At 40.0% G+C, this 20,554-nt stretch overlaps 1 protein-coding gene across 1 annotated transcript in view; it reads right to left on the bottom strand.

Moving 5' to 3' along the window:
• LRP2 (LDL receptor related protein 2) overlaps nt 1-20,554 on the bottom strand; it is a 195,954-nt gene that overhangs the window by 47,847 nt on the left and 127,553 nt on the right. The window contains exons 42-52 of the mRNA XM_045558741.1: nt 19,342-19,631; nt 18,399-18,602; nt 17,332-17,574; nt 15,243-15,368; nt 13,704-13,823; nt 10,475-10,606; nt 8,928-9,129; nt 5,092-5,387; nt 2,736-3,252; nt 802-954; nt 166-336 (exon numbers count right to left, since the gene is read on the bottom strand). Of these exons, the coding sequence (XP_045414697.1) occupies nt 166-336; nt 802-954; nt 2,736-3,252; nt 5,092-5,387; nt 8,928-9,129; nt 10,475-10,606; nt 13,704-13,823; nt 15,243-15,368; nt 17,332-17,574; nt 18,399-18,602; nt 19,342-19,631 (2,454 nt within the window). The remainder of the gene's footprint in view (nt 1-165; nt 337-801; nt 955-2,735; nt 3,253-5,091; nt 5,388-8,927; nt 9,130-10,474; nt 10,607-13,703; nt 13,824-15,242; nt 15,369-17,331; nt 17,575-18,398; nt 18,603-19,341; nt 19,632-20,554) is intronic.

Here is a 20,554-nt window from a genome sequence, read left to right as displayed (position 1 = left end):
TGCACCATATCATGCAGCCCAGGACTTTTAGTTAGGAGTGACTTTGGAGTGACTTCCAGTACACAGGCCAGTTAGAAGACGCATGGGACTAATACACTGGAAGCATGAGCCCTGAAGTTTGGAGTAAACAGCTACCCGTTTTTTTATTCTTTTCTCTGTACGTACTCGATGTAACCCAGGTGGGCATCTGTCCAGTACAGTAGATCATTGGTGTAATCAATGGTGATGCCATTGGGCCACGCTATTTTGGTCGAGATAATCACAGACTTATTGGTTCCATCCATGCCTATTCTCGCAATGTATGCGCGGCGAGTCCAGTCTGCCCAGTAGACGTACCTGTTGGAGCAAACACGAAGGGTCAGTCCCTGATGCCCAAAGAAGTCAGTAGCCAAAAGACACAACTTTTCTCTATTTAAAGAAATGGAGTTTACATTCTACAGAGACTCTCAGAAAGGAAAGAGAACTAATAGGAAGTAATCTAAAAGAGAAAGGGGGACAATGTACAGAAAATGCTCAAGAATGAACATGATTAACTGTGGCTTTGACATGGAAAGTCCACTAAAGAAGTGGGTTTTTTGAAACCACAGTTTTCTTTGTATGCAGCCGAAACACCGTGACTTAAAAAGTGAAAAGGTATGTCACAGCAAAGACAGCAGAATAGCTGATGCATATCATCTGAGGAAGCCAGGCTTTTACCCATTACACTAAACCATTTACCAGGGAGGAAAAGCACCCCTGAGATAGCTACATGAACAGTATAAGGGCACGAAAGAAAAGCCCAGGATCACAGAGAGACAATACCCATATTGGGGGTGAAGAGCAATTCCTCTGGGACGATCAAAGCAGAAGGTGTTGTTGGCATCCACGCAGTGGCGGGCCAGGCTGCGGCGGTGTTGACCATTGAGGTCAGAGACAAAGAGGCCATCCAGGTAGGCATCCAACCAATAGAGCTTTCTAAAATGGAGAGCCAGGAGTTACCAACATGGTCACTCTGTGAAATGGTACATGTTTAGCCACCCTATTTCCTATCCACACTACATTGAGAATCACACAGACACCTTTCCCCAGGCAGGGGAAACAGGGAGTTAGCTTTCCTGCAACAAGGCAACAGAGGATGCAGGAGTGGGTGCTGCAATCCCCACTTAAAGGTGCTGTCACCTAGGAAATTCTGGGGCCACACCTCACACCAGGAGTCTGGTTTTACTTTCTTCATGCAGCATAAAGAATCCTCTCCAGGCAATGCAAAAACTTAGAGGAACAGGGAAGCAGAAATGAGTCTCATGAATTTCAGTTTAAATGGTGGAGTCAAGAAACAGATTTATCTAAGTGTCTCATTGAGACTGCCCAAAGGAATTCTGAATTATGACATCCTTAAGGTAAAGAGAAAGCCCCCATCCCTGGCTCTGTCAGACAAGGCTGTCAAAGTGAGTTTCTTACCCTGTGACATGTTTTACTGAAACTTAAGAAATTTTAGAAATATATTAGAATCTGTTAGACACTCCTACCTCAAGGATATTTCAGTTCTAAATATATTGCTATTCAATAAAATCCATTTATTTTCTATAAGGCAACTGTTCTTAACCTCAGGTCCTTATTTGACATCAGGGAAGCCTGTGAACCCTCTAAAACTAATATATAATTGTGAGAGTGTAAATATATAAGTGCTGTTATCCAGCAAGGGATCCCTGGGTTCCACCAGAGTCTTAAAGTATCCATAACTTTACAAAGGGTTCAATGCCCCTATAATTAGACGGTCATGTAGGATCTGATAATCGATTCCAACTGGAAGGAGAATGATTTCCCTTCTGAAAGGCTTGAATGTCTCTCTGCAAGAGGTGAGCCCTGATCCAACCATGCTGGGCATCTGAATATTTAGCTGTCAGGACAGTAGCATTATTCCAGGCCTGAGGAGGAGGGAATGAGTACGCACAAACGTACACGCCCTGCCAGTGAATTCACTTGAGTAAATCTTGAGTAATTAGATGGCTACAAACTTAGATTCCATCGCTGTAGAGGCTAAGAATAGCAGCAATAATAGTAGCTATGTATTAACCACTTACTAAATGCCAGGCCCTAGACAAAGGACTTATTTTGTTTTGTTGAGACAGAATCTCATTCTGTTGCCCCAAGTACAGTGTAGTGGTGTCATCATAGCTCAATGCAGCCTCAAACTCCTGGGCTTGGAGGATTCTTCTGCTTCAGCCTTCTGAGTAGCTGGGACTTAAGGTGCTTGCCAAAATTTCTGACTAATTTTTCTTTCTTTCTTTCTTTTTTTTTTTTTAGAGATAGGGTCTCACTGTATTGCCCAGGCTGGTCTTGAACTCCTGGCCTCAAGTGATCCTCCCACCTTGGCTTCCAGAGTGCTAGGATTACAAGCGTGAGCCACCATGCGCGGCCTCAGGAAGAAGTTTTGAATGACTGAATGCACCAGTGAATGCATGAGTCATCGCTCAATATCATCTCTAGTTACCTGAGGGGAGGAGTAACGGAGCTCTTTCCTCCCCTGTGATGCCTCTCTCCATAAAAAGAATACCATAAATTGTATAAATAACTAGATTTAAGTTCTATGGTATCCCATCTGAGTATTAAATACAAAGCAGAAAAAAAGCATGCAGAAGCATTAAGTGCACCCGCATATTAACCCAAGTTGAAAAGAATTAATTTCCTATCAAGATGAAATCATGGTTCCAATTTTCTTTTTTTAACTTTTAAAAAGCTCATCAGTGTTTTCTTACCTGGCAACCCAGTCTACAGCCAGACTTTCTGCTCCTGGTAGTCTGTGGCTTATGATTGTCTCCCTGCTTGTCTTATTCAGAAACATTCTCTCAATGACTTTCCTCTCTGCATCAATCCAGTACAATCTCTTTTCTACTCGGTCAAAATCTAGTGCCACAGCATTGCCCAGTCCTTGCAAAATGAGGGAGTAAGAGTAGCCATCTGTAGTTAGGTTTCTCAAATAGTAACGGTTGCTGAATATGAGATAGGGCCTGATGTTACTGTTCTGCCGGCAGGTCTTTCCATCTGGTTCTCGGATGTAGCCTGGGCCACACTTACAGATGTAGGAGCCTATTACATTCTCACACTTCTGGCTACAGACAAAGGGCGTCTCCTTGCATTCATCAATATCAACACAAGTCCGCTTGTCAGACATAAGCTTATAACCAGGACGACAGGAACAATAGAAACTGGTGAGCGTGTCTGTGCAGTTGTGATCACAGCCACTGATTGAAGGGTCATTGCATTCGTTAATGCCTGTGGGTAAAAGGCAGTTATTAGAGAGCCTAAAATATCAGCAACCCACCCACCATAATGGTGGAAGTCAATATTGCTACTGAACAGTGCCAATTCTTAATGACTCATGCTAAAAGAAAACAGACAATGGTGATTTCCAAAGGCTGGAGATTATTCAGAAGTCTCTATTTTTCAAGTTCCTCTCTTCACCGGTGGTTTTAACAACTAATACAGGAGAGTGGAGAAAGTAGAGGAGAAGAAAAGAGCCTAGCCAGTGTGCTGGTAAAACAGGCCTTTGAGGGAAAAGAAAATGCTCTGCTTTGTAGCATTTTCCATCTCAGTGGTGTGACAATTCACACCATGGCCTATCTCAAGCTTCCAGAGTGACATCACTGAACACAGAGCTGCAAAGAGATGCACACATTTGCCTCTCTCCAGATGGCATGAGCTCAACACCAGGTGCAATACAACACTAGGTGAGCCTCTGGCTGGTCCTCAGACACATGGCCAAGCTCACCCAAAACTACCTACAGTAGGAAGAGAGCAGCTCTTATTAATTCTCTACTCAGCAAGGAGCAATAGGTTAAACATTACCTCATGCACTGCAAAATCCATGATCCAAATATCAGGCCTACTTCTGCCACCAGTTTACACTTCATTTCACATCTATGGGCTACAGTCTTATTATTTGCAAAAGGAAGAGAGTTTATAAGATCACTAGGAATCCTTCTGGTCGTAAGAGTGGAGGTTTAGTAGGTTTGAAAGAAACCTAATGAGATCAGTTTCTCTCCAAACTAAAATTTTAAATTTGAATTATGTACAAGTAAGAATTTAATTCCTATAGTTTAGATAAAGCAAAAGTAAAACCTAATGAAAATCTATTTTAATTAGGACTAAATATAAGAAAGTTCTCTATAATTTTTTATAAATGAATAGTATAAGTAATCATATTATTTTTCTTAATTTATTTATTGTTTTTGAAACTTTGGTAGAAAATTATGGAAGTTTTCCTTGTAGTAGAGCAAATAACCAGTTTTTGCATGATTTTTTAAACATTATACATAGACATTCCTTTCTCTAAATTTCCATAGCATTGTCTGTCTGAGTTTCTCTGTCTAGCATTTGATTTTTAATGTTGTTTCATGGAAGTCTGATCTTTCCTATAAGAACAGAAACCACCATGCACTTCTGGGTCAATTAGGCAAATACATTTAATGGTTCCTGATGACAGGGAACCAGTGGAATAAATGAAAACATTTGGTCTCTCACTCAAGTACTTAAATTTTTATTATAGAGACAATGACAACATACATGAAATAATGGTGGCAAGGATTAAACACCACAAAGCATGAATTGCCAATATTACGGAGGTCAAGACGGTGCTAAGCAAACAGTACATGTATTATAAATTCACGACTGCTTGCCTTGTGGTGATGGGGGTGAGAGAGAGATTAAAACTCTCCCATTCAATCACCCAAGAAAGAAAATGAAGAACAGGTTAAGGAGTCCTAGCAGAGGGAGGCTTCGGGCAACAAGTCATCCCAAGGATTCAAAGGGAATCAGTGCCGTTCTCTAGATTCTTGGGCACCTTATTTGGCAATGATGTTAAATGATGACCTGAATATTTGTTCACCTTTTGTTCTCTCTAGTGACAGACTAACCAACGAATTAGTCCAAAAATGTTTGCATATCTACCTGATATACCAAAAAATCCTTGCCTTTTGCTATACCAGCAATAGTAATTTTCTGGTAACTCTCAAGTTAGAAGACAGATGGGGAAGTCTTGGTAAGTGGTAAAGGGTTGAGGATCCATATTGAGTCTCCCCTTTTTCCTTTTCCCAAATCTTCCGTTATACTCACCACAGCCTTTCTCGTCGCTGTTGTCCAAACAGTCGTCTAGGTGGTTGCAGAGTTTCCCCATCTCGATGCAGCGCCCGTTGTCGCACTTGAACTGATGAGGGGGGCACGTGGCTTCTGGGGTGTGACACAAGTGCTCCAGCTCATCAGAGCCATCCCCACAGTCATTGTCATCATCACAGACAAAGTCCTGAGAAATGCAGCGCCCGTTCTGACAGGTGAACTGCTGCGCTTGGCAGGTCGGGTATGAGCAGTCCCTCTCATCGCTGTAGTCACCGCAGTCGTTGCGCCGGTCACACCTGTGTTGGGAGACCCAGTACCACTCTTGGGGAGGTTGACAACAAACCTCAACTATCCCCCACTTGGCCTTCGCTTCCTTCTCTATCCAGCTGGATGCCAGGTCAACCATTTCAATAACAAGATTACCAGTGTCCTTAGTCCTCTCTCCCCCAGAATCTACACCTACCCCACTAATCCCAAACTCTAGAAGAATTCAACATTTAGCATTCCACACAACTTTCCCAGGTCCTGGTGCTACCATTAGAAATGTGCTAGAGCTACTAGAAATAATTGCACTCATATTTTCCCCTAGCTGATAAACTAATTAAATACAACTTGGGCAATTTTGGTGTACATCAGATCTCTTCATCAGTTAATGAGACAGCTTAGGCACTAGCCATATCCTAGGTAACCATATGATAGAAGTGTCCATACCCAAGTGGAAACTCACAGGGTGAGTGCTTTATATTAGAAATGATAAGATTATTCCTTGTGTCCTCTAACAACACATATCTTCCATTGGAATAATGTTTGTACTGGCAGTCTTATTCCATCTTTCATTATAATATTCCTGCCATCTGTTGTGAGTTATGGTGATGGGAAGGAGGGCAAACTAGTAGATTAGCATGGAATATTGGCAAAGGAAGGAGGCATGTTACAGTATTAGAAGCTATCTTAGGACCCAACATTCCCAAGCATCATCAGGACAATACAGTTCCCTGAAATTCTGTGAGCCAAACTGGTCTTTCTTCTCTACATCATTCCAAGATCCCATAAATAAAACTCAGGATGAATCAAGGGTGTCCTGCTGACAGGAACAAAACTCATCTTAAGTATAAAAGAATCTTGGCTAAAGACGGACAAAGCTTGGATGAGGATGGACAAGCATTAACTTGACAATTCATGGAACAATTTACCATAGAGGGCGTACCAGTGGGACACAGAGCATTACAACATGTTAAGGCACCAAAGGTGAGACCTACACCAGGTCTCACCAGCACTGCCATCCCTAAACCCAGGGCATTGTCAACATGACGTACACCAAAATATGTGCACATAACTGTAAACAAAGCTATGGTCAAAGCAAGCTGGTTCAGCCCCATTCAGTCTCCTGGGAGCTATTTAACTCATTTCCAAAAGATTTGAGACTCCAATGCTTTCCTTACTCTAATTTAGATCCAGCCCAAAAGGGAAAAAAAGTCAATTAGGCAAGGAAATCACCAAACTTTCAGGCACAATTGCATGGCAGTATTGCAGAGAATTGCTCGCCACTCAGTCTTATCACCCATGTTTTTTTTTTTTAGCAGCATCAGTAATGAGCCAAGAGAAAAAAGTCAACAGGAAAAATGATCTCCTGTCCCACTGAACCAAATGGGGGAGCACACGTTCTGCCAAGCAAGCAAGAGGACACGCGCTAACAGCACACTTAGTGGAGGCTGGTGGCCACTTCAGACACACAGAATTTGGGTATTTAAAACCCTATAGGTCAGGTTTCCACACAAACAGTATTTTTTTTCCCTCTTCTGCCATAGCCCTTGGCAAAAGCAATGCGGAAAGCTCAGGGGAAAAGAAGAAAAGAAGAGAGAGAGAGAGAGAGAGAGAGAGAGAAAGGGAGGGAGGAAAGGAAAAAAAAGAAAAGAAAAGAGAAGATGAATGACGTCAGTAAAAGTCTGGTCAGGCAGGGGTAAGGCAGCTCTGAGATCATAGTAATGATGAAGGCAGAACTCAGAAAGCTCAGAAAGGGAGTAATGAGATCTAACCTAGAGTCTGATCAAAATTAAGACCAGGTCTAGCTCCTAGAGTCTATGCCTAGGTTTTCAGAATATATTGATATCTAAGATTAATGGTTTCAACTATTTACTGAATTCAGAAAAACTAAATAGAAGTATAACATGATAGAACACTTGAGCAGGTAGGGAGAAAACATACATAAAGGATTATTCACTTTCACTACAAAAATATAAATCTACAGCTCACATCCATATCAGTTAAACATAGACAAAGCGTATTCAAACGCAACTTCAGTATGCAAGGAGACAGCCCCAGCTCCTGGGCATCTTTGGACTGTCAGTGCACAAACTACCTCTCTGCCCTGTCTACTCGGGCCTCATCAGGTCATGAGTCACTCCACAGAGGACATTTTCTTGGTAACATTTTAATCTTTGATCACTTCTTTAATCTTTAAACTTCTTTAATCACTGTCCTTTTTTGGTCGTAATGCTGAGTCCCTGCTCCTTTTGCAGCCTTCATAGAACACGACTTAGCCTCCCCTTCCTTCCTCAGGACCACACCACAATCACCCAGTTCTACACCACACTGTATTCCAGTGGTACCTCAGCACCTGCTCTTGGGCTGCCTGCCCCTAAAGTAAATAGCCCAGCATCTTCTGCTCTGCTCTTGCGCTTGCTTCATACTTTCTCTTCCCATCTTCTTTGCTGGCAAGCCGTAGCTGACAGGTCCTATTGCTCTCAGCGTGCCTGTGGGTCCTTTGACAGTCCTTGGCACATGCGATATCTCTTCTTAGCTTCAGTTTCACGTGTCCAAATGCCCAAGACATACTTTCACCTAAGAAGTCCTACTACATCGAATTCATCTCCCACCTGCAGAAAACTTCTTTCTGAGCTCCCCTAATTTTGTGAATGCTCTTACTATTTTTCCAGTCCAGCAGGATTGAAACTTATAGATCATTCTCCTTCTCTGTCTCCCTCTATATCCAAACATTTATAAAGTCAAGGTGAGAAGCTGGGGCATTAACAAAGTATAGAAACCATTTGAAGTGGTCCATTTGAAGAAAGAGGTAAGGAATCAAACAGCAGAACATTGCAGGAGAGCTCTCTCAAACTGGCAGCCTGTGAGCTGAATCTGCTAGACTCACACAGTGCTTAAGAAATTTTAAAACTTGTTGCCAGCATTTAAAATCATAATATTTCATATCAAAATCCACATTTCCAACTTCTCTCAAAAAACAGAGCACCAGAACATCTGGCTCTCCTGCATGATACTGAACAACGCTTGCATCCTTCACTGGAACATATGTCTCAGTTCACCCCACCTGCCTCTCCCTGTTGTCTCCTTGACCCTGAGCCTAAGCTCTATTTATCATCATGCTTGAACTGCTGCTTTTCTTATAGCAGAGACAGGCAAATGGAGTATTTCTTGTACCCATGTCTCTACTCCAAATGGAAAACTAAGAAGGTCACCAGCTTAAGAAAGAATTTTCTTATATGCAGCCCACTCTACCCACCTTCCTGGCCCTCTGTGTAAGGAGGCCACCCGATGCCTTCCATAGGCCCGAGGCGTTTGTGTCTTCTCGGGCCCCTTCCTCCATAAAAAATATTAAGAATTATATTGAATGACTACATTGGTATAAAGCCAGATATATTAATACTATACATTAAAATACTTCCTTTGACCTAAAAGTTCTTTTTTTTTTTTTTTTTGCTTTTGATTTTAAAAGAAATCCAAACATTTTCGTAGGCCACCAGAAGCATCATGGGCCCTAGGCACTGCGGCCACTGTGCCTAACAGATAAGTCAGACCTGCCCGCATGGACCATTCACCTGAAGGAGCGCGGGATGCACAGTCCGTAACTACAGGTGAACTCGTTTTCAGAGCAGGACCTCCGCGTGCAGTTCTGACGCTCATCGTAGGCGTCGGAACAGTCCGCGTCGCCGTCACAGACCCAAGCTTGGGGAATGCATTTCCTGGCCGGAGGTCTGCTATTCGCACAGAAAAACTCGGAACTCGAGCAGTTCTGATTCTCTGAAACCAAAGCACACAAGAATCAAAAACCATATGAGGGCTCAGTGTAGCAGTCAATTCTCTTGCTTTATGTTATTTAACATTCTGAGGGATAAAAGGAAATGAAAGGAAAATGGGTAAACAAATCACATTGCTATAGTCATAACAGATCATAATAAAAATGCCTCGCAAAAGTTCCATTTTAATTGCTTTGGACCTATGCTTTTTCAAAGTGAGAAATCAACATAATAAAACACCTCATTTAGCTTTCCATAAAATTAATGTACGATCATATTTTTTCTCTCTAGAGCTTCAGAAAACTACTCCCATTTTGTTAATTGGATACCAAATGCCCTATATTTTGGTAACATTTTTTAGTTTACAAAGTCTAATCACACAAGCACAACGTGAGAAAGGTATTTTTATGTCAATTCTACAGATGAGAAAACTGAAGCTCAAAATGGCTAGATGGCTGAAAGTTAAAGAATTAGAAGGAGAAAGAGCTAGGGCTTCAAACCTGGCTCTTTTCCCTCTAAATTTAGTGCTTTTTCAACTACATTATAGCTACCACTCCAAGCAGAATTAGGGTAGATAGGAGAGGCATATGTCAACAAGAGTTGTCAGAAACCATGATACTATGAGGAAAGAGATGAGATGCTGACATAGAATCATTAATGCCCACAGAAGAATAAGAAAAGCTATTTTATCCAATCTCATAGGAGACAAAAGAAGGAGGGATGTCTTGGTAAGAGGAGGTGGAAGAAACGAACATAATATGAACCACATATGTGCAACCATTACCCATCCATTTCAGTGGATAGAGCATATGCAGCACTATGGACCACCACCAAGTCACAACACATGAGGCTACCATCAAATGCAAACATTGGGAGCCATTGATTTTATTGTCCTACCATGGAATGACTCTTTTAAGACAACTTAGCTAAGAATTCCATACTCCTTTGGTAATGGAAATGGTGTTCCATAATCCACTGAAGAGGAATAACAACCCCCCATAACAGCTTTAAGGTGACAGATGAAACTGGACACAGTTAACTGTTTCACTGTTAAAGCTACTATTAAAGGTGAGCAACCACGTTCTCTTTATTTATTCTTGAAATGTAGGACATTTCCATTAGCCAAACACAGAAGAAAGGAAGCAAATATAAAGTCATTTTTTATCATTCTAAAGCATTTAACTGGATGATATCAAACAATTCCAGAGAGAAGAAATAAAAGTGACATTCTGCCAGTGTCCATTCAATTACAGAGCTATCTTCAATCAGACTCTCCAAACACAGAAAAACAACTGTACTATGTTTCCCTGGAATGTGACTCTGTAGAGGAATTCATCAGCCTCGCTTACCACATTGGTGTCTTCCATCCTCATCACTCATATCCCCACAGTCATTATCACCATCACAGATCCAGTCTCTTGGGATGCACCTCCCACCATCACACTTGAACTCATCGCTTACGCAGGTTCGCTCAGGGTGCGCTGAAAAGATAAAACGCACACTCAGTGAGAAGAGTGGTTTGCAGTCCAGGAATCTGGAAAGAAGCTGGCCATACATGGGTTGTCTAGAAAACTAGAGACAGAGCATTACCTAGCTGTACACAAGGGCAGGTCCTCCAGTGAGACTCGTACCAGTGACCCATGATTGGAGGTAAAATTAGTTGACTGACTGTGCAAAGCCTTAATTATTTTTGGTGACTGGGATGAGATTCAATATTCCCTTACATTGGGTATGGGAGAGAAATAACAGTCTTTTCCCCAGGGATGATATAAATTACCTACTATTTCACATGTTTCTATTTTATTAATAAAATCTACTTTTCATCCCAAACCATTTTGTTTCGTACAACCATCTCCACTTTCAACACACTATACAATTTACCTATTTGCTGCCTGTCTCCCCTTATTAGAATATTTAGCTCCATGTGGACAGAGATCTTTGTCTCACTCACTGATGCAGCCCCAAAGTGCCTAGAACATACCTGTTTAATAAGTATTTATTGAATTAAAGTAAGTCACTCTTCTACTTCAAATTAGCCATCACTGATCCAAATCCTTTAATCTTAACCCCACATGTTCCTATTTAACTAATCAAGTTGTCATAGGCCCCAAAACCCAGGGTTCCCTCAAATTAGCCCAAGACAAAAGCAAATTTAATCGTAGCTGTTAAAGACATAGCACAACGATACCAGTAAGGAGAAAGAGGCCCTTTCAGAAGCTGGAATGAAAGGTGTGTACATTGAGCCAGACTTTTTGAAGAGACATATCCCCGTCGACACAGAAGAACCACTTATAGAAATCTAGTCTATAAGAATCTTCCCACATATGCACAAAGAGGTTTCTAAAAGGATGTTCATTCCAGCATTATTTTTCATAGTGAAAAAATGGAAACAATCTAAATGTCCAATAGTTAGGAAAAGGATAAAAACACACAGAACATCCATATTTTAGATGCAGTTGGCAGAGCATTTGGCAGTGCAAAGGAATGAGGTAGGACTGTATTTTCTGACATGCTGATAAGATGTTATTAAGCTAAAAAAATGGGGGGGGGCTAATTGCAGAAAAATATGTACAATAAGGTTGCATTTGTGTTTTTAAAAACTATATATCACAATATATAGCTAAAGGTAAGGAGAATTCACATCCATCCTTAATTCTGATTATCTTTGAGGAGTAAGGGAATTGGAAAAGGATGAAGAAATGTGAATTTTACATTTTTGTATACATCTTATTCCTTTAAAATATACTTCTGTGGGCCAGGCATGGTGGCTCACACCTGTAATCCTAGCACTTTGGCAAGCGAGGTGAGAGGATTGCTTGAGGCCAGGAGTTCAAGACTAACCTGAGCAAGAATGTGAACCTGTTTCTACAAAAAAAAAAAAATAGGAAAATTAGCCAGACATGGTGGCACACGCCTGTAGTCCCAGCTACTCAGGAGGTTGAGGCAAGAGGATCACTTGAGCCTAGGAGTTTGAGGTTGTGGTGAGCTATGATGACACCACTGCACTCTAGCTTGGGCGACAAAGCCAGACCCTGTCTCAAATACACACACACACACACACACACACACACACACACATACACACAGACTTGCACATGTTATTGCTTGAATTACTACCATGCAAATGTATTCATATATAGGTTCCCTGTTTATTTTTATTTAAATATGTCAGGCAATTGGTTCTAATTGCTATTAATATGACTTTGGTTGCCATGGAGAAGTTTGGAAATTTGTATTCATTCTTTGTATGTTTAAACCAATAATTCATTTATTTGAACGGATCTCTCACACTATTCTACTCACTTCACAGTTATTATTTCCTTTACACACCCTCAAAACTCTATGTGCCATTTGCTTTCTACAAAACTTTCGGTTTGGGGAAAAAGAACCTAATGGAGAGCTCTAAATACCACTCTCCAACTATTAGCCCCAGAATTTAAACCTGAGGAAAAACAGGAATAGAAAACAGTTTGACTTCAGCTATAAAACTAGAATAATGGTCCTAAGAAAATATTCCTAAAATAAAACATTTTATATATGATGACATTTACAGCAGCAATATTTATAATAGAGGAATAAAATAAAAGCAACCTAATGCTTAATAATAGAGGCAGTTAACTCAATGATAATGTAACCACTCACTGGAATATTGTAGTCATTAAAAAGGAATATGAAGACTACATAACAAGGGTGAACAAACTTCTTAACTAGATAGTAAATATTTTAGGCTTACAGGCCATAATTCTCTGTTGCACCTACTTGACATTTCAGCAAAGCAGCCATAGACGATACGTGGCTGCATTCTAATAAAATTTTACCTATAAAGGTGGGCAATTGGCCCACAGCCATAATTTTCTGACCCCTACCGAGCAATATGATTTATTGACAGATAAAAAAAATCAATGAAGAAAATCGTACCTTTATATTTTTACAATAATGTAAAAAAGTGTGCATGGATATGTGAGAGCTGTCCAGAAAGTATCCAGCCATGTAACCATTCTCATTATATTAACAATGGCTGTATACTTTCCAGACTGCCCTAGCAGATTAGAATTTGCAAAAGCAAAGAGCAGCCTCCAAATACAAACGGGGCACAACTGCATCCAGGAATATAACAAAAGGGTTCCTGGAACTTCTTGGGAAGCTCAGATGGCCATGGGATTTCACTTCATAAGCTGGCACAGAGACAACAGAAAGAGGAGGGGTGCCCGTAATATGCCGGTTCTCCGTGTATGTGATGATTCCAATCACTTTCGCATCCTCCAATAGTCTTACAACTCAGACAAATACAGAAATTCCAACTGAGAGTCAACTAACATCAGCCAGCCACTGTATTGGCTGTATCACCAACATAATATCTTTTCATCAGCATCAATCAGCAACTTCCATATCCTGATCAGCTTCCCACACAGCACCCTGCACTAACAGGTCTTTAATAAATGTCTGCTGAGTGGTTTCAGCAACCCAGCTGAGAGCTGGGGCAGTGAGTGCAACACTAATCTGCATTTGAAGTGGTTGGAAGAGACTGAGCTTGTGTAGCTGCATCATAATGCTTTCCATGCTTGCTTATTCTCTTACCGCAAGAGGCAGGTTCGTCAGACCCATCAGAACAATCTCTTTCTTGATCACAGACCCAGAAGTGAGGAATACAGCGCCCAGATGTGCACTGGAACTCATTGCTCCTGCACGTGTGCATGTCTGCAGGTGAGAAAGAAGATAAAATCCATGAACAAAACACACAGTCTGTCCTCCTCAGTCTTAACAATCTATCTGCCTGTATCTCCGAACTAGATAATAGTCACCAAAGAGAGGAAGAGTGAGGCTGGAAAATGGACTTTTGTGTGAACTTTCTGTGGGGAGGGAGGAATACAGGAGCAAGAAGGAAGGCAATACTGCCCCAATTCCAGGAATTTTTTCTGGATTCAAGAAATCCAAAAAATAAAATGTTATTTGTTAGAAATACTGAAGAACTATCATTATGATAAATGAAATCACAAATTATGTATAAGTAGTCTTGGTTTTATTTTTCCCACTATAATATAAAATTAAATAAATAAATTATATTGAAATAATAATTAAAAGCAAAAACAATAGTACGACCATATCTGAGCACACCTCACACACAACTTTTTAGCCATGTTAGACCGTGATTCTAGAGAGGTAGCAAAGTTTTCCTCTTATTCATCCTTATAATATGGTACTTTTATTTGAGCAAATGGGGGACTCTGCTTATGTTTGAACATTGATTCTTTCCTCAAGTAACCTTAGGGAGCTCTGGTCATATGTATTTTCTAAATTGTTACACAGGTACAAACCTGAATCAAGTCTTGTAATTATTCTGGTCTCTAAGGCTCTCCTGTTCTGGCTCACGGTACCTGATGATTTGCCAGGGGGAAATGGATAGGGAAGCAGAGGTCCCTGAAAGGTCTGCAATAACTCCAATCTGCCTAACCCTATCTCATCGCTGCAACCTGAATTCTGCTTCCTCACGCTGCGGTTATTACAACGGATTCCTCTTCTTGGACTGTAGCCTGGCCTGGTGACAAATTATTGCCGTGCCATTTGGTTTCCTTGGGAGGGGACCAGTGATCAGAGTTTAATTACATATATCCCTAACAGGGAAGAGCAATTACTAAATTCTTAACTTATCCATCTATTTACACTAATAGTCTCAAAATTATCAAGCTTAATAAAGGCCTTTTCATTTGAGCTATAAATATAGGAAATTGTCTGAATAAACCAAATAAAGGTTTCTTAAATTTTTCAGTTCCTAATGGCTACTACAATGATATTAGGAGTAAATTATAAGGGCTTAAAGCAGATTCTGCCTAGAGTCCAAGAAGATAAAAGTGCATCAGCGTGAGAAGTGACTCTCTGAGTGTAGCAGATCTCTGGAAGAAATATTTGGGGTCTGGGGATTCCAGCCAGGGAACAGAGAGAGGGAGCTTCTCATAACCCTGCAGTCACATCCTAAAGCAATTGCCTGCTGCATCTACTTACAAGGTCAATTTGAGATGACAATTGAAATTAGCCCAAATACCCATGCTATATATCTGTGTTAGCTCAAGACGTGCATCTCTGGCATGACTGAAAGAGAGGCAGTTTTATCTTACTCACTGCAATAAGTAGGGTTTTCATCACTCATATCTCCACAGTCATTGTCTCCGTCACACAAGTAAAGGCGAGGAATACAAATATTTGTACCCTGACATTTTGTGTATCCAGGCTGGCAAGTGCGATCAGCTTGAAAAAGACAACAAGATAATCATTGAGAACATATCCACCAAATATGTATGGCAAACAATGTCCGTGCTAACAAATCTATTGCAGAACTCAAAGCCCTGGAAGGGAGGCATTTTCAGAGATAGATCCTGCTATCAGTGAGGCAGGATCCAGGACCTACAGATTCTACAGCAAAAAGAGATGTTTCCAACTGATACAGGGGGTGGGGGGAGATGGGGGCTGCTTTGTAACTTAATCATCTGATTTCATTAATTAATGATAACAATAAGAGTCCCAACTCTTGGGTAAATTAACTGGCATGTCCACACAATGGACTAATATGTGGCTGCTAAAGGAATAAAGAAGATCTCTATATATTGATAAGTAATGACAGTATTATCTCCAGGATATATGGTAAATGGTAAGAAAGCAAGATTCAAAACACTAAGTTATGTTTTGTGTAAGAAAAAGGATGATATGAGTGCGTGTACAAGTGTGTGTATGTGTGTAGCGAGAGGGAAAGAGACAGAAGTTTATATTAAAAACAATGGAAATAAACGAATAAAATTGTTACCCCTCTAGACAGACTGAGAAGAGCATGGAGGGAACAGAGAGGAGAGGAAAAGATGAAAGACTTCTGCAAACGCACCTGTTGTATAGGGTTTTTTTTTTATTCTTTTTCCTCTTCTTTTCTTTTCACCTGTTTTCTATTCCTCCTTTCTAACAAAAACCCAAATGCCTTTTGGAGGAATTATCTCCCACTATGATGTGGCCCTTGTAGGTTGGTAACCCACAAGTCCTGCCCTCCTACTTCAGAAATTGAAAGAGTCCTGGAACCCTCTGCTGCAGGTGCTCCCTATCAACATTCTGGAACAGACCAGGGGCAGGCATGTGACCTAGGATATGTACTTCTGTTGTATAGTTTTAACTTTGGAACCATGAACATTATTTTGTACAAATAAAAATCAATGAAATAAAAATGGAAAAAAATTATAATTGGAAAAAGTAACAAATGAAGGCAACTGTATATCAAGTTGATAGCATAACCCTACAGAGAAAAAAATTCAAATGTCTTTAAAATCTGTATTTTGACTGCATATCTCTAGGGGGACATAATTTAAAAACAAGAACCTTGCATTGAGTATTATTAATAGTGTTATCTGTGTGGTTATAATAATTTAAAATTATTACAGGCATTTTGAAATTACTGTAGAATAAAACAAATAAGTAACTGTGGTAATGTCATTAGGACCCAAAATTTTAAGCATGAGAAGAGATGTGATTATAAAATCTAAAAAGTAAATAACCTGTAATCTTAAATTTAAATCAGAAATATCAATGTAAATTTATTTTTTCTTTAAAAACTGTATTTTCTAGCTCTAACCATTGGGAAAGGCCTAGAATTAATGAAAGTCAGATAGGAATGAGCACCCGACACTGTAATTTCTAAATACCACAAAACGAGGTCTTCTTGGATGAGTGGCTAAGTCCACTCTTTTGTTTTCCCAAGATGCTAAGGTACAAATCCCAGAAAGTTTGGAAAAATCAATTAATTAAAAAGCTATTTACCAGAAAAACTAAAGAGAAAAACGATTTTGATCAACACAGTATTATATAGCTTTTTGCACAACAAACATTAACCACAATGCATTTATACAACCATTTTTGTCAGTAACTATTGCTAAGCCTTTAAAATAATCAAAAATTTTATCAGGGGAATTTTTTAATCTAGCAGATATACAAGCCAAGGACAAAATACTCAAGGTTAAAATATTCAATGGTTGTATAGATCCATCAGTTTAAAGGAATAATTCAAATGTTAGGTAGAGTTGTTTGTAAAACCATTTAGTAGAATATATTAAAAGAAAATTGATATTTTAGAGGAATATTTAATTTAAAGCCTTTGTTTGTATACAAAAATTTTATCTCCCATGATCTAAGACTTCAGACCCAAAAGCACAACAAGCATTTGAGATAAACTTACGGCAGTTTTTCTCATCTGAGGTGTTATTGTCGTGGCAGTTGTCTCTGCCATCGCAGACAAACGCAAGAGGTATGCACCTCCTGTTACTGCAAGCAAATTCTGTGGTGGCGTTACAGTCCCTGAACAGGCACCCTTCCTCGTCACTGCCGTCACCACAGTCATTGTAGTAATCACAGCGATAATGGTATTGGACACATCGCCCATTGGCACAGGTGAAGGCAGTCGGCGAGCAGGTGTGAAGTGCTAAGAAAAGGAAAAAATATTGAAAAATCCCCCTTCATTAAAGCATTATCCTAACTTCTAAAAAGATAGAATTAAATAAAATGGACACTTTGTGTTTACCTTTCCAGACAAAAACGGTTGCAAATCGGACTGCATGCAAAGTGAGATAACACTTTGAATTAGTTTGATTAAGCAAAATATGTTCATACCTTCTTTAAATAAATGAAGTATTTAAGCAGAAATCAGTCACTCTGCTTCTCTATAATCTCAGTTTCTCTCAATCACAGAAAAACATGCAAATACAGTTTTAATTGGAGAAAATAAAAACTCCTGGCTCCTGTAGCTGTCTGTTGGAAAAAGGTAACTAAACTCAGAATTCCCTGAGTCCACTGTGCTTTACTCACTCCATCCAGATGGAAGCTGAGGATTGGAAGGCTAAGTAACTTTCCCAGGGCTATACAGACTGTAAATGGAATAACTAGGAGTTTAATCCAGTGCTTTAGTTCTTAACCACTACAGAGATAATTTAACAGAAATGCAGGCCAGGGTGCAGTGGCTCATGCCTGTAATCCTAGCACTCTGGGAGGCTGCGGCAGAAGACTCCCATGAGGCCAGGAGTTTGAGACTGCAGTGAGCTATGATGATGCCACTGCACTCTACCCAGGGCGACAGAGCAAGATGTTAAAGAAAAAAATGCAGTTTGGATTATCAGGGTAAATGTTTTTCAGCTCTAATAAGATGCTTAGGCACAAATTTCAAGCCCATTTACACACAGCAGGACCTGTACTAAACACATGGCATAAAGATGTCATTAGCTCCTCACAAAAGTGCCGAGCCCAACTCACCACAGACACGTTCCACCTCGTCACTGCCATCACCACAGTCATCGTCGCCATCACATTTCCACTCTTCCACGATGCAGTGCCCGTTGGCACAGGTGAAATAGGATTCACTGCATCGTGCGCCATTGTCCACAATGCAGTGCTTATTGTTGTTGGCCAGATACCAGTTGCCCTCGTGTGGACACTGGCACTCGGCACCATTTGGACCTGAAGAAAAGTAAGCCCAGAAGAAGCAAAAGATTAGCATAGCAATCATTACATTGTCTCCTCTAGAATAACACCTGCAATGGCTTCTGCGTTAAATGCCAAGACAAGCCACGGAAATTCTGTCCATTAACCTTTAAACTATGTTCTGAGTCATTTTCCTATCAAGAAAAGTAACCACCAATTTCTAACAAATGTTCTAATTCACTCTAATCTTTAAACAACTATTTCTCATCTGAAATAGCAACGAATTTCTCTTCTCAGCAAAATTTGCAAATCAATAATATCAAAAGGCACATCTTCCCATGAATTTACTGTAAAATACACCACGATACACACAAGATCACAACTTCAGATATCACTGGAAATATTTCAAGCTATAAATAATACCTCCTAAGCAGAAAAGTTAAACTCCTTTCTAAGGAAGGTAAGCTCATTGACAGAATTCCTACTCAACTCATGAAGAGAGGCAGACAAATCTCTCATCTTGCTTTATACAACCACCAAGGAGGAATTTTAAATGCCTTCATAAAAGGCTCTATATTGAATAGAATAGAAATCTGTCAAAGCCTTCCTCTCAAAATACAACCCCGTATCTATTTCATAAATTATCCGGAAAACAAGGAGGATTTGGATTTCTTTCCTCCTGTTAGAACCGAATATTCCTTCAGCCTTCCTTACCAGTCATTGATTGCCAAGATCATCATTTTCCACGTTTTAATCTTCACGGTCAATGCCTTACCTGGTGCACAGATGTGGCTGCAGCCCCCATTAAACCGATCACAAGGATTGCTGCACTGCTGTTGCTTGTTCTTCACAACAACGCTGATACCCGTAGGCGGGGCGGAAAACTTCATGGTCATTGCAGTCTGACCTGACCCATCATATTTGTTAGCTCGGTACATTTTTTTTGTGACCAACTGAGTCCAGTAAATATACTGGCCATAGAGAGCCAAGCCTAAACTATAATAAGCTGTGCTGACAATGACTTCGCGCTGCGTGCCTGTTAGAGTGCTGCGTTCAATCCTCTGCCTAAAATAAAAAATATTTTAAAAAAGGCTAAAATCTAGAATGAATAAGTTTCTCAACTGGCAGCCCAATCCTGGGCCTAACCATTGCTTTATACGACAGCTAGAAATGTTTCTTCTGGTGATGAGAGGGCTTGTTTGCTTATCAAATAATGGCATATATAAATCATTGACCTCCAAATATTAATGGTAATCCTACAAAAGAAACCAGGTTGACATTAGAAATCGGAGAACATTATGAAATGATCCATGTAATGCACGGAACTCAGTGTCGGGCACATAGTAGACTCTCTATAAATGTTAATTACCTTTCCATTTCACTCCCTTAGTAACTTTTTGGATATGACATTTATTGGGTAACTAGAGGTGTTTGCCTAGAATGACCCCAATTTAGAAACAAAGTATCACTGCTTTGTTTCAAATGAGAGAACAACAAAGAGATCAGGATGTTAGGTGCACAGCATCACAAGACCAAAATTATGGGGAAATAAGCAAGAAAAGTTAAGATTCCTGACATGTAGACACCAACCATAATTTTTTAAAAAAATCCCTTAGGATGACTGGAATGTGCGACATTCTGGCATTACTTGGAAAAGTTACATACAAAATTAGAGTTGACAAAAGAAAAAATATTAAGAAATTTGCTGAGAAGCTTGCTTGAGAAGAGTCTATTTAAAAAGATAACCAAAAAAGACTACAGAAAAGCATTTTTCAAAAGACATTGAATGCTAAAGCTCAGAAAAAACTTAATATCAGTGTGCATTTAAAAGTCATTCAGGCCAGATGCAATGGCTTACTCCTGTAATTCCAGCACTTTGGGAGGCCAAAGCAAAAGGATCAACTGAGGCAAGATTGAGACCAGCCTGGACAACATAGTGAGACCTCATCTCTGTTAAATTAATTAAAAATAAACATAATTAGCTGAGC

The sequence above is a fragment of the Lemur catta genome, chromosome 8 (genome assembly GCF_020740605.2).
Source record: "Lemur catta isolate mLemCat1 chromosome 8, mLemCat1.pri, whole genome shotgun sequence".
Taxonomy (NCBI): domain Eukaryota; kingdom Metazoa; phylum Chordata; class Mammalia; order Primates; family Lemuridae; genus Lemur; species Lemur catta.
The sequence above is the reverse complement of the archived record's forward strand: the minus strand, read 5'-3'. Positions and strand labels throughout refer to the sequence as shown.